General features: G+C 36.1%; 2 protein-coding genes across 7 annotated transcripts in view; one reads left to right on the top strand and one right to left on the bottom strand.

Moving 5' to 3' along the window:
- The first annotated feature begins 554 nt into the window (after positions 1-554).
- Positions 555-3,650, top strand: LOC121243147 (probable inactive receptor kinase At1g48480). Its single transcript, XM_041141216.1, is given in 3 exon segments — positions 555-884; positions 887-2,167; positions 2,716-3,650. Coding segments are annotated over 3 exon segments (1,953 nt in total). The 5' UTR covers positions 555-841; the 3' UTR covers positions 3,345-3,650.
- A 6,363-nt stretch (positions 3,651-10,013) lies between these two features.
- Positions 10,014-13,314, bottom strand: part of LOC121243146 (probable serine/threonine protein kinase IREH1) — a 30,663-nt gene continuing 27,362 nt past the window's right edge. The window contains exons 12-19 of one of the 6 annotated variants that reach the window (XM_041141212.1): positions 13,197-13,285; positions 12,737-12,788; positions 12,583-12,639; positions 12,099-12,269; positions 11,356-11,433; positions 10,640-10,804; positions 10,372-10,545; positions 10,014-10,249 (exon numbers count right to left, since the gene is read on the bottom strand). In XM_041141212.1, coding sequence (XP_040997146.1) covers positions 10,721-10,804; positions 11,356-11,433; positions 12,099-12,269; positions 12,583-12,639; positions 12,737-12,788; positions 13,197-13,285 — 531 coding nt within the window. In that variant the 3' untranslated portion in view covers positions 10,014-10,249; positions 10,372-10,545; positions 10,640-10,720. Of the gene's footprint in view, positions 10,250-10,270; positions 10,546-10,639; positions 10,805-11,355; positions 11,434-12,098; positions 12,270-12,582; positions 12,640-12,736; positions 12,797-13,196; positions 13,286-13,314 lie in introns of those variants that run through there. The other 5 variants (XM_041141211.1, XM_041141214.1, XM_041141213.1 and 2 more) reach the window with 5 other exon arrangements.

The following is a 13,314-nucleotide window of genomic DNA, read 5'->3' as shown; positions in this document are numbered from 1 at the left end:
TCTTTTAATATTATTATTATTTTGAGATTTTAAAAAGTGAAATTTTTTATTATATTTTATGTAAGAATTTAAAAAAATTATAACAATGAGATGAGATAAGATGAAATACTTTAACCTTCGTTTGTTTTTAAATTCATTTTAACTCATCTCATTTAATCATTACAACTTTTCAAATTTCTATATAAAATATAATAGACAATTTAATATTTTCAAATTCTAATTCAATTTTTTCAAATTTCAAAATAAAAATAATATTAAAAATATATATTTTAATAATATATTATTTAATTTTTAATTTTTAACTTTCACTTCATCCTATCTCAAAAAACAAACTAGGCCAATTACCCAGACTGGCATTGAAAGTGCAGCTATCGATGCAAGTCTATTTTTTTGTTAGAAAAAAAGTAAGAAACTCTCTATTTTTTTTCATTTAGACGAGAAAATAAATTTTATAATGAAAATAATAATAGTTTAATAAAGATAAAATAAAAGATAAAAGGAAACGAGAAAACAGGGGAATCCCAGTTGACTACCCAACAAGAACACACACTGCAAAGAATACAACTAGGGTTTCTGACTTCACTTCCATTGTCTTTTTTACTCTTCTTGTCTATCCATCTAATTTGCGTGAAGTTAACCACACTGCCTCTCTCTCTCTCTCTCTCTCTCTAAGCCGCAGACAAAAAATGCAGCTTCCCCAACTCACTCACTGACCCCGAGAGCCAACACCGATGCCTTGAAATTGGACCTGAACCTCGGAATCTACGGACCATTTTCATTCTTGGCCTCCCTCTTGAGAATCTGGGTTTTCTTTTAGGAGAAAACCCACCAAGTATCCAAAATGCAGCCTCAAACGCTTCCCATTTTGCTTTTCACCTTTCTCATTGTGTTCCCTTGTCAAGACCAGATCTGGGTTCGGACCGATCTGCACTCTTGGCCCTCCGGTCGGCAGTCGGTGGCCGGACCCTTCTCTGGAACGTCACCGAGTCGGACCCGTGCTCTTGGGCTGGAGTCTTATGTGAGGACAACCGTGTCACTGTGCTCCGTCTTCCTGGAGTGGCCCTCTCAGGCGACCTCCCCTCTGGCATTTTTGGCAACCTGACCCGTCTGCGCACTCTCAGTCTGCGTCTCAATGCTCTCACGGGTCAACTCCCCTCTGATCTCGCTTCCTGCGTGAACCTTCGCAACCTTTACTTGCAAGGTAACCTCCTTTCCGGTGAAATCCCGGACTTCGTGTTCACTCTTCGTGACCTCGTTCGGCTCAACCTTGCTTCCAACAATTTCTCTGGCGGGATCTCTCTGGGTTTCAACAATCTGACCCGGTTGAGGACGTTATTCCTCGAAAACAACCAACTCACAGGGTCGATTCCCCCTGAGTTGGACTTCCCGAAGCTTGAGCAGTTCAATGTGTCCAACAATATGCTCAATGGTTCAGTACCAGAGAAACTTCAAACGTTTGAGGAGGATTCGTTTCTGGGGAATTCACTATGTGGGCGTCCCTTTGAATCTTGTTTCGGGAATGTGACTATACCGGACCAAGACAGCGGAAACAATGGCGGAAAGAAGTTGTCCGGAGGTGCAATTGCGGGTATTGTGATTGGATCCGTATTGGCTTTCTTGGTTATCCTTGCAATTCTGCTAGTGTTCTGCCGGAAGAAGAGTAGCAACAAGCAGACGAGCACTGTGGACATTGCGATGGCGAAGCACCCGGAGGTGGAGATTCCGGGTGAGAAACCTGCCGGGGACGTCGAGAGCGGCAGATATGGAAATGGGTATTCGGTGGCGGCCGCGGCGGTGGCAGCGATGACTGGGAATGGCAAGGCAGATGCAAACGGTGGTGGTGGAGGGGCTAAGAAGTTGGCGTTTTTCGGGAATGCAGCGAGGGTGTTTGATCTGGAGGATCTGTTGAGGGCCTCGGCAGAGGTTTTGGGGAAGGGGACGTTCGGAACGGCGTACAAGGCGGTGTTGGAGACGGGGACGGTGGTGGCGGTGAAAAGGTTGAAGGATGTGACAATTTCGGAGAGGGAGTTCAAGGAGAAGATTGAAGCGGTGGGAGCAATGGATCATGAGAATTTGGTCCCTCTCAGGGCTTATTATTATAGCAGGGATGAGAAGCTGCTTGTGTATGATTACATGGCCATGGGAAGCTTGTCTGCACTTTTGCATGGTGAGCCTTCTTCTTGTATTGGTTTTGGTGATTCTTTGTTATGATTTCTTCCGTATGCATAATTCTACTAGATGATTCCTTTTTTCGGAAAATTCTTTTTCTTTTTCTTTTTCAAAAAAAGATTGATTTACCCTCTTTTTTCATGTCCAAGGGGGCTATGGGGCTGTTGTTTAGATCCCCTTTATTGATTGTGCTGTTGTGCTTGCTGAACATTTATTGTTTCCTACTTGGTTTCATGGTTATTGACAAATTCAATGCAATTGGCGTTTTCTTGCTGCTTGGATCCCTTAATTGATATTTTTCTTCTTAGATGGAGTTACTACTCATCTAGTTTGCATAAATCCAAGTATTGTGCTGTCTGCATAGACTTTTATTGCCAATGAATGGTTGCATAATTGACGTAATGTTTGTTAGCTTTCATTTGGTCATTGTTCAGCAATTCAGATTTGAGTTGTAGATCAAAGGAGTGATTTCATTTGCTTAAGTAGAACTTTTGAATTGTTCCAGCAACGCATTGTAACTTTTTGGTCTCTTATTTTCCGCTACAGGAAACAAGGGTGCAGGCAGAACTCCACTGAATTGGGAAATTAGGTCTGCCATTGCGCTTGGAGCTGCTCGTGGCATTGAGTATCTGCACTCCCAAGGTCCCAGTGTCTCTCATGGAAACATAAAATCATCCAACATCCTCCTCACCAAATCCTATGATGCCCGAGTTTCTGATTTTGGTCTCGCACACCTTGTGGGGCCCTCCTCCACTCCCAACCGAGTTGCTGGCTACCGAGCCCCTGAGGTTACCGACCCTCGGAAAGTATCCCATAAGGCAGATGTCTATAGCTTTGGTGTTTTGCTGTTGGAACTGCTAACTGGGAAGGCCCCCACTCATGCCCTTTTGAATGAGGAAGGGGTCGATCTTCCCAGATGGGTGCAGTCCATTGTACGAGAAGAGTGGACTTCTGAGGTCTTTGATCTTGAGCTCCTCCGCTACCAGAATGTTCAGGAGGAGATGGTCCAGCTATTGCAGCTTGCAGTAGACTGTGCTGCCCAGTATCCTGATAAACGCCCTTCAATGCCTGAAGTTGCAAGGCGCATTGAAGAGCTACGTCGTTTTAGCTTGCGAGAAGATCATGGCCCTCAACCTGATTTCATCAATGAGTCAGATGATGTGTCTTCTCGGTAAGTTCTTCAGTGACTGCCACCATCCCTTCCTAATGGATTGTAGAAGACTCTTCACTGTTTTCTTATGCCCATATATTGTGTTAATTCTGGCGGTTTGGTTGTATGCTTGATCCGGGCCTCCCCCATCTTCTTTCCTTAGGAGCCAACTGTCAATTTTTTCATTTCCTTTCGTAATTTTTTTTTCTCTTCTCCCATTCCCCCATTGTACTAGTTTGTTTTTTCCCTTTTCTCATTAATACTTTGGGGTGGGTATCTGTTCCATTAGTTATTGTTGGATGATGGTGGTTGTAATTATTACTTGCTTTTACTTTCGCTTTTGCTTTTGATGCAACTTTTAGCCTGCTGAAGTTGAGATGTTGCAGTTGCTCTTATAGGTTGGTTGTGACGTCACTTCATTTGATTCAATCTCTTAAACCCATTGCTTTGTGGCATAAAGCTTAGATTCACATGCAAATCCTACCTTGGTAAAGATGTATTGATGCTCACCAAGGCCCTACCATTTTTCTCCCCTTAAGCAACTGGTATTAGATGTTAGTAGTGTCAAAAATAAAAGTTGAGGGATGGGGTCCACAAAAAAAGGTAATAAATGACAACTAGAGACAACTCGATGGTCCAATATATTTTTGGCTAATCAGTTACTAAGACACAGACCATTTTGAAGTTTGTTGATGTAAAGGTCCAAAATGTTATCCACCTTGCTATTGTAATTAAGGGCCGGTTTGGTTATACAAAATCAAATTAATCTCATATAATTATTACAATTTTTTTAAATTCTTACACAAAATATAATAAATAATTTAATTTTTTCAAATCTTAAAATAAAAATAATATTATAAAAATATTTATTCCACTTGTAACAAAATATTTCGTCTCATTTGAACTGCGTAACTAAACGAGGCCTGTCATGGTATATTGGAGGGGATAGGAACTTGTAAAAAAAGAAATATTGGAGGGGATAGGACAGATGCACTGTTTCAAACTTATGTGGGGAAATACTTTGAAAGAGAATGATATAAACGTAATCTTTTTGCAACCCTATTGTAAATAGATGGCTTTCTTTTTTTTGTAAAATCATATCACTATTTTACAACATATTTTTATTAAAATTCTCGCAATTTTATAGCAGAGTATGTTAACTCCAGAACTCTTCTGACAGCTACAGAAGTCATTGTGTGTAAGGACTACCAATTATTGTGTTCGAGTATTGAGCCTAGGTTCAGCACTTCAAGTTGATACTCCTATGTTACTTTCTGGTAGTAGTCAGAAACAAACAACACAATAGCAAAGACAACCATTCAAAAAAATATTCTAATTTCACTGAGAGAACACTTTCTGTAGCAACACATACTGCATAAACTTTGAAATTTTAAAACATCAAAGAGTGGCAGTCGAATGATACTGTCTTTGAAAGTTGATTACTATGATCATTTTTGGTGGACCAAACAGCTGCATGTAAATGGAGGGAGGGGTCAGCTGTTAAAGTTGAGTAGACAGACTGATATTTGTGGTCCTACTCCCAGTTGATGGTTAATTTTTGTTGGCATCCAAAGCCTTGGAAATTTAAAAATCTCTTTTAGGGTCTCCTAATTTTTGTTTCGTTTTGTTTTCCTCAGTTTTGTAAAGAAGATTTAAATAAATGAAAAAAGAATGTTGGAAAAGGAAACAAAGATACATACATATACCATCCCAATTCCGATATGGGGTTTGTTTCATTGTTTGTCTCTTTGCTATTGCTATCTATCTTGCTGTCATTTGCTTTGCTGAAGATTCAAAACGGTTCTGTAGTAAGATAAGTCCAAAACATTTCATCAAATAATACAAAAACTGGACACTCTCAGTCCCATTTTCAAAATGGACCAAAAACCCACTAGATGAACCCTTTTAACGGGCTCGTTTGGATAGTGAGATGAGATGAGATGGTTTTAGATGAGTTGAATAAAATATTGTTAGAATATTATTTTTTAATATTATTATTTTTTAGGGATTTGAAATAGTTGAATTGTTTATTATATTTTGTATGAGAATTTGGAAAAGTTATAATGATGATATGAGATGGGTTGAGAGTATTTTTGTATCCAAATGGGGCCTTAAGATCAACCTTTCCCTGGTCAGTTTGTCCTATAAATGTTGTAGCTCAAGACAGAATACTTAGTCTTAGCAATATAAAGTATAAACCTTTGTGCAAGCTGGAAACTGTGCCATGTGAGGAGATTAGTCAATTCAGATCTGTATGTTCTTTGTAATTTTTTGGAGCTATTGCATATATTGTACCTGTCAATGATAAAGTTCTTGTTGACAACTTTGGGGGGGACCAATCTGATCGAATAAAATAAGCATTAAGGAAATTTTTATTCTTTAGTTGGAAGGATTTGGTAGGTAACCCCAAGGGGTTGGCCTAAGTGGTAAAAGCCTTGGTCTTGGGGTATCACTCCTTTCAAAGTCAAAGGTTCAATACCTCATGGGTGCAAACAATCCTTTGAGGCCACACCTCTTGGTGAAAAGTCAGCGATTTAACCAGTTCCGTGTAGGAAAACTTCCGAGAGTGCAGTGCACGGAATTGGGGTTTACTTTGCAGGAGTGGATCTGAAGGATCCTGCCTTGGAGAGGTTCCCCAACATTGAAAAAAAAAAAAAACAAAAAAGTTTTGGTAGGTATAGCAAACTTTCTTAATAATGTGGACGCCTAAACATTCATTAGTTAGGTCTACAATGACAAGAATTTAGTAATTTATTTTATAGGCTGCAAAGTGCAACTTTGGACCTGTATTTTTTATTTATTTTTATTTTATTTTTGGTTTTTAGCATTAGATGCTCCTGGCTAAATTTCTCACATTGCCTTCAGAGCATTAAATTTATTTATTTATTTTATTCTTGTACAGTACACTCATCCTTTTTTATAGGTTATACAGTACACTCTTACTATAAACATCATCAGAATCCATCCCTAAACTTCAATTTATATTGCCAAGTTTGAGTTTCAATGTACACCTTGTGATCATTTCTATTTTAGTTTTTAATGTTCTTTTTGAATTTGATAATTTCTTTTTTTTTTTCTTTTATATATATAATTTATGTATGTATTATATGCATGCCTTTTGATTACAGTGAGTAAATGAAAGGAAACCCCCGAAGATGAGGCCATTGAAAGACCATTCATTACATAATACAAACCCCATTACCCCAAATATAAGATATAGGCCAAAGAAAATGGGCATTAAAAAAATGTCTATTGTTTGCTTGCTAAGTTATTTCTAATTTAGAAATTGAAGGGAAAAAAAAAAAAAAAAAAACCAACACTTACCTTCGATAAAATTTGACCTAAATTTGAAACATAAATTGTAAAGTATCGATACAATCTCTGTTAAGATGAAAAAAAACTAACTAATAACATAACACGATCTTATTATTTGAATCTTAGCATATTGGACAAATTGCAATTTTCTTTTAATCCAAGTTAGAGGGTTAAAAAGTCAAAGACCTGTTACCTGATTGACATAACTTCTAGCCTCCAAAATGGAGGTTTGGAGTTCGAAATCTCCCTCCCCTAACTCAAAAAGTTAGAGGGTTAAATGGAAACTTTAATAGTTGTCAAAGGAACCATAATTTGGAGAGAAAACATGGATTCCCTTAAAAAGATTCAGAGAATGAAATGAGAACCGATCTTACTAAGCTAAAACTTAAATTAGGGCGAGTATATGTCTTCTAGTTTTATTGGTAAAGTTTCTTACTGGCATGTAAGAAACTTAAGAACAAATATTGTTTAGTCAGTGGCCAAGAAAAAAGTTGAAAAAAAGAAAAGAGAGGATTTATAAATTAATAATCAGGATTAATATTAGTGCTATACAATTATAGATCAAATATCAAATAATCAAAATTTGAGTCTTTTTTTTTTTTTTTCTCCAGTGTAACTACTGAAATAAAAGTGAAGTTGTGAGTTCAAATAAGTTTGTTGAATTGTTATAACTTAATAATAGGTATGTTGATGCCAAAAATCACAAAACAAGCCAGAATGGAAGAAAAAGTCGTTCACAACCTACAATGACCGGGGCCTCAATCGACATCATCTGAAGCCCACGATAACGGTCCAGAGAGGTGGTACGGTGTCCACACGTACATCCATAGCAATGACTAGAAAATAAATATAATAAATATAAATAGTGATGGAGAAACAAATTTACATAGTTTAGCACACGGCCTACGTCAATAGATCGTTTGGAAGACAAATCCATTATAATGAGTATTTTACAATCTCACATGGTCTCTCATTTCTCTCTATACAATAGACCTCTTTTCTAAAGAAGATAATATCCAAGAGTTCTTATTCTCTGGCTAAAGATGACCTTTGTGTTCCCGTAATCGTCCCCCCTATCCATCATATCTTAGAACCTTTTTATTGTGGCCCTGTTAGTGATAAGTGGGAAAATCAGCTTTATGTCATTCTTCCCTTGCGTATCTGACTTGTTTTTCTCCCATTTCTCATTTTTCTCTCTTTCCTCTTCCCATCTAACATTTCATTTTTCCTGTCTAGTCCTTGTCTTTTCCTACTTGCCTCCTATGGTGGCCTTTTGATGGGTCGAGCTTGGTATATCTAAACCTACTATTCTTACCCCCTTCAAGATAAATAAATGAATAAAAACACATGCATACAAAGGTTAGTCATATATTTCTACCAAACAAAATGCTGGGAGTAAGAAATAATATGTTTGAAAAGAAATGAAAATCATCATAAAATATTGAGTTATTGGAAAGTTCTTTTAAAAAGGGTATTAACAACATAACAAGTTCACTATAAAAAGGGATTTAAGGTATACCTCTAGCATCATCCTTCACTGTAGGCATGTTGGCTTGGTGGTTGCTTCACTTGCTTAGTTTCCTAACTCACTTTCATGGAGCTAAATTCCATGACGGCTAGCTTTCATCGGATGTGCTGCTCAGCAAGCTAAGCTCCACATGTTGATGGATGATGATGCCTTTGTGTAAGAGTCGTTCAAGTGATGAATGAGAGAGCTAGGAGAAGCCACAAAATGCTGATGTACATGTTTTTGCAGGCTCTTTTTAGTTTTGGCAACTAGTGGCTAAATTGATAGAGTTCCACCCAATTAGGATTCACTATGGCTAGTCAACTAATAGACTTTTATCCATATCTCCCATTCAAATTTATATGTCTTAAAAGGATTTACTTTTTTTTTCCTATTTTATTTTAGCTGAGTTTAATAGTTTTTGAGTTGTATTAATAAATGATCCAAGAATTTAGGGATGACAATATATGATACGATCCGTGAACTTTACATAAAGTAAGCAAGTTTGAGTTTAATATAAATGGGTTTGGATCAAAACGGATTGACCTGATAATATAAGATTAATAAACGGGTAATTACAGGTCAAACCGCAAAACTCGCAATCAACTCATATAACACGAATAAATTCTATTTTCAAATTTTATAAATGTTTAACCTTATGTTCTTTTTTATGTTGGGAATATGTAATATTAATATTAATATTTTACTGCTTAATATCTCAAACTATTAAACTTTTTTTTTTATTCATATGTAATTTTATTTTATGAAAATATCAATTTTCTTATATATTATTAGTTTGAATATTGATAATAAAATATTTAATCATAAATCTAGTTGTAATTATAAAATGATACATATTATTATCCTTTTATTAAATATAAAATTATATTTATTGGATTAAAAAACAAATATACGGATTAACTCAACCCATTTATATGAAATTAAACGGATTAACGAGTTGAAGCGGATTAAATAGGCTAACATTTTAAATTGGTCATGTCCAAGTTAACACAATAAAAGTTAATTCCTAACAAATTAAGCAAATTGTGTCGTGTCATCCATTATTTATATAGATCATGTTAAGATTTTAAAATCTGATCCTGGTCGTATTCGGATTGACCAATATAATCTAATATTCATGATTTGACATAACCCGCAAACACGAATTGACACCTCTATCCAAATTAATTAGATGAACAATACATAGTCAAGGAGTTTATAATAGCATATACATATTCCAATGAGGAGCTATTCCTCCTTCGCCCTCCCTTTCCTTTTTTGTAGTCTCCACCTCCTATTGCAATCTTCCTCCGCAGCAAGCAAAACAACACTTTCTATAACATACTATAGATCGTTGTATAAATCACCTTCACAACATTCTCCTTTTTGAATATCTGGTCAATTTCAAAAATCGGCTCCACTTCTCACATTTCTCTTTATTTTCCTATTTTTTATTGTACTATTTTGATATTTGATAGGTTTATTGTTAAGGCTGCACATCCCTTCTCGTGGATGGTATCATGTGCAACAGTATAAATTTGTCAGATAATTTGTTTTTTGACAAACCTTTTTCAACTCCAAGACACAATTAACCCTATTCAAATATAAGACTTGGGCTGAAACAATTGATGAAATTTAGTGGCTGCAAATCATATGCTAAGCCACGAGTAATTTTATATACAATCGTAAACTACGTAAACGCCGCAAAACCGTTTTGAAAAAGAGTATAATCCACTATTAATTTTTTTTTTTTTTAATGCGAGTCTCATGTTTTTCAATTGCACAATTCACAGTTACAAATATATTCTCTCTATCGGCATTGCTAGTATGTTGTTTACGACTAATATTAAAAGCAATGATCTTCTTGTATGTTTAATGTGGTGGATTTTAACTCAATTGAGAAGATAGATCTTGAAATCAACTCACCTTGGATACATAAATTCAGGCTTTGTTGGGCAAAAGAAATACTGATGAAATCTTTAAAGACCATTTCAAGCTCAATTTTAGCACCTGTTTTTAGGGGAATTAAGCCATTAAGTGATCTGCATCATCAGAGAACCACTCTTTTCTACCACTTGCAGTCTTGGTACCTGCATCTCCAATAAAGCCTGAAAGTCACCGCACATAAGTTCAGAAAAAACGAATTTCATAAACTACACGATAAACTGTACATATGAGGAAAGTTCTCCTTGCTACTGAGGAAAAGGGGGGGTGTAAAGGATCAACGTACACCAAAAATCAAGACTATAACCAACACCGGGGCACATAAATTAGGGGTGAAGTTTCTCAAAATAAAACAAACAAGCAGCTCAAAGCTAATGTCATCGAACCCCCGGACTAGACCTGTTAAGTCCAAGGAAAGAACATCCCGAACCAGTTTTAGCCTCTACGTTCTCCTCTATTTCTGCAGATGGAAAACATCGACTGAATTACAAAGCATGATGATATATATGAAACATGGGATGAAAATCACAAAAGTTTTGAGATCATACATGTACAGGTACAGGTTGTACAGTAACACTGATTCAGCCCCACAAATATGCCAAATCAAACTAATTCAAAAACCTATTCCAGATAAGTCATGCATTTGGATTTGTTGGGTGATCGTCCTTGAAACCCTTTGACAGCAGGTCGTAGTTGATCGATGCTAGCTGGGATAGATTCTGAATAACCACAAGAAATACAAAATTAAAGTAAGAGGCCGCATGACTATATTATGTGACAAGAGGACACAAAGGCATGAAGACATATCTGGGGGCAGAGAAATAAGTTTAGCCCAGAATCATCAATCATTTTCGAAGGCCGATAGCTAAAATGATATTGGATATCCTACTAAGTCATTTTGCCGAGTTAAACATAAAGACAGCACCAATTTAATATGAACCACATCTGCGCAAGGCCAATTTTCTAAACATGGGAAGACACTCCTACTGAGTGAAACACTTTTAAAAGATTCCCCTCCTACTCTCCCCCAAAATTTAAAAAAAGAAGAAAAAAGCAAGGTTTCTAAGTTGCCATTCCAAAAAAGCTTTAGAATAGTAAAGGTTATTCACATTCTTGATACAATAGAAAATTTAACATTCACAACTGTAAATAATAAAGACCAAAAATTTGCAAAGAAACAGCTCTGCTTAACCTATGTACCATGCTTGTACTAGTTAGTGGAACTTCAAAGGTCAAATCAGAAAGTAAAACCATAAAGATAAAGATTTACCTTGAATGAGAAATTACTGAAAGAGTAATTCACAGATGAGCCAGACTCAAATTCAGCAAGACCCCCACATTCATCTACCTGTCATCGATGTCGCCCAAGATCAAAACAAGCCTATTAGAGCATCCACATTGGTCTATGCATATGTATATGCAAAGTCATATTTGCATAATATGACCCTAAAATCCTCTATATTGGTTTATGCATATCCAAATATTTAGCTAGTTATGAACAGTGCTTATCTAAATTTGGATAACTACTATTCACTCCACAAAACATATTTTAATCATTATTTCTCTCTTCTCCCACTCTCTCTCTCACAATCTTTTCCTTTTCTCCCTCCTTTAACAACACAACAAACCTTCACCTGCACATTTATTTTATTATTATAATATATTAGATATATTTTTTCATTTTATTATATTTTTAATATAATATATACAAAAATTATATTTTTTATTATTGCATTTGTATTATTAATGTCAAATGTATGTAGTGGATGCTAATTGCAAAATATATATAAAAAAAATTGATAATAATAAAATAATAATATTTTACTATTATTTTGTCTCTAATATGCATAAGCCACTATGAGAATTTTGCTTGAATGGCAAAGTGGTTATGCAAAAGAGGTGATTTTGCATATGCATATGCATAGACCAATGCTAATGCTCTAAGTCCCTTATGAAAATGGAGAATCTGAGCATAATTTTGTCAATTTCAAAGGGGTACCAGAAAAACAATACCACTTCATCCTGACGATGGCTCAAGCAACTACTGCTGCCACTTAAGCTGTCAGCATCACTGGAATCCTCTTCACTGGCTGGATAACCATGGTCATCCGAAGGATTCCAAGTGTAGCGACTTGTGAAGTAACTGGTATCTAGTGCACTCTCTGAAGAGGGAACAAATGCAGCCTGTAAAAGAAACGAGATTTAATCATGCAGTTCATCTAAAAACATTATTTTTTTATGATGGGGGAACCATCCCACGGCAGAGCCTGAGGACTCATCCATGGAACCTAAACCCCAGAGGAGACTAGCACAGCAAGCCACTGCCATGGCCTTCCACTTAAATCGCAGTTTGATCCCAAGGGGAATCGAACCTGTGACATGTGGCACAACAAGTTCGCCTTACCACTTGGACTACCCACGGGTGGGTATTCGTCTAAAAAACATCAAGAAATACTTCATCTATATCAAAAAAAAAAAAAGGATCAGGCAATCACACCTTCTGCCTGGCAAGCGTGTCCCAGTTGATATTTTTGAAGAAGACATGTTGCTTCACCTGGATCGTAAATTCCACTTCTACATTTATTAGTTCAATATCTAACATATTATGAGAAAATGAAAAAGATTTAAAGGACAGGTATTAACAAGATCACCTCCGATGCTCCTCTGTCTCCAAGTCTCTGATGAGGGTCCTCTGTAAGTAATCTGGAAACCTAGTGTATCAGCATCTAAAAACTTACTAAATAAACATCATCAATTCAAAAGAACTACCATCTACCCTGGTCACTTCAGTACCAAGTCCAGAAATATCACCCCTATATGAAGAACTTTGCATATTCCTTAACAGTGTCGTATGTACAATTCACATAACACAAAATCACCATGTGTAAACATTGTGCATTCATGGATGTTTATGGAGAGGAAAAAAAAAATTGTTACTGGATTCATATATTATATATGTAAACCAAATCCTAGTTAGTAAGATAATATGACAGAAAAAGAATAATGTAATACCATCTAGTCCAATTACTTGTAGCATAGTCATACTAACTTAAAAACTACTAAATCCTCAGATAAAAATCAAATATAATGACAATCAGATGCTGCTCTTACCGATCAATTAGATCTTGTGCTTCACGACTCATTTCATCTGGTACCCGGGGCCAAGGTATATTCCGATTGAGAATATTATCAAATATGGTCTGAAAGAAAAATTTCGGAAAAGGCCATA

Source organism: Juglans microcarpa x Juglans regia, chromosome 8D (genome assembly GCF_004785595.1).
Source record: "Juglans microcarpa x Juglans regia isolate MS1-56 chromosome 8D, Jm3101_v1.0, whole genome shotgun sequence".
In the NCBI taxonomy this organism is placed as follows: domain Eukaryota; kingdom Viridiplantae; phylum Streptophyta; class Magnoliopsida; order Fagales; family Juglandaceae; genus Juglans; species Juglans microcarpa x Juglans regia.
This window is presented reverse-complemented; position numbering and strand designations above follow the sequence as displayed.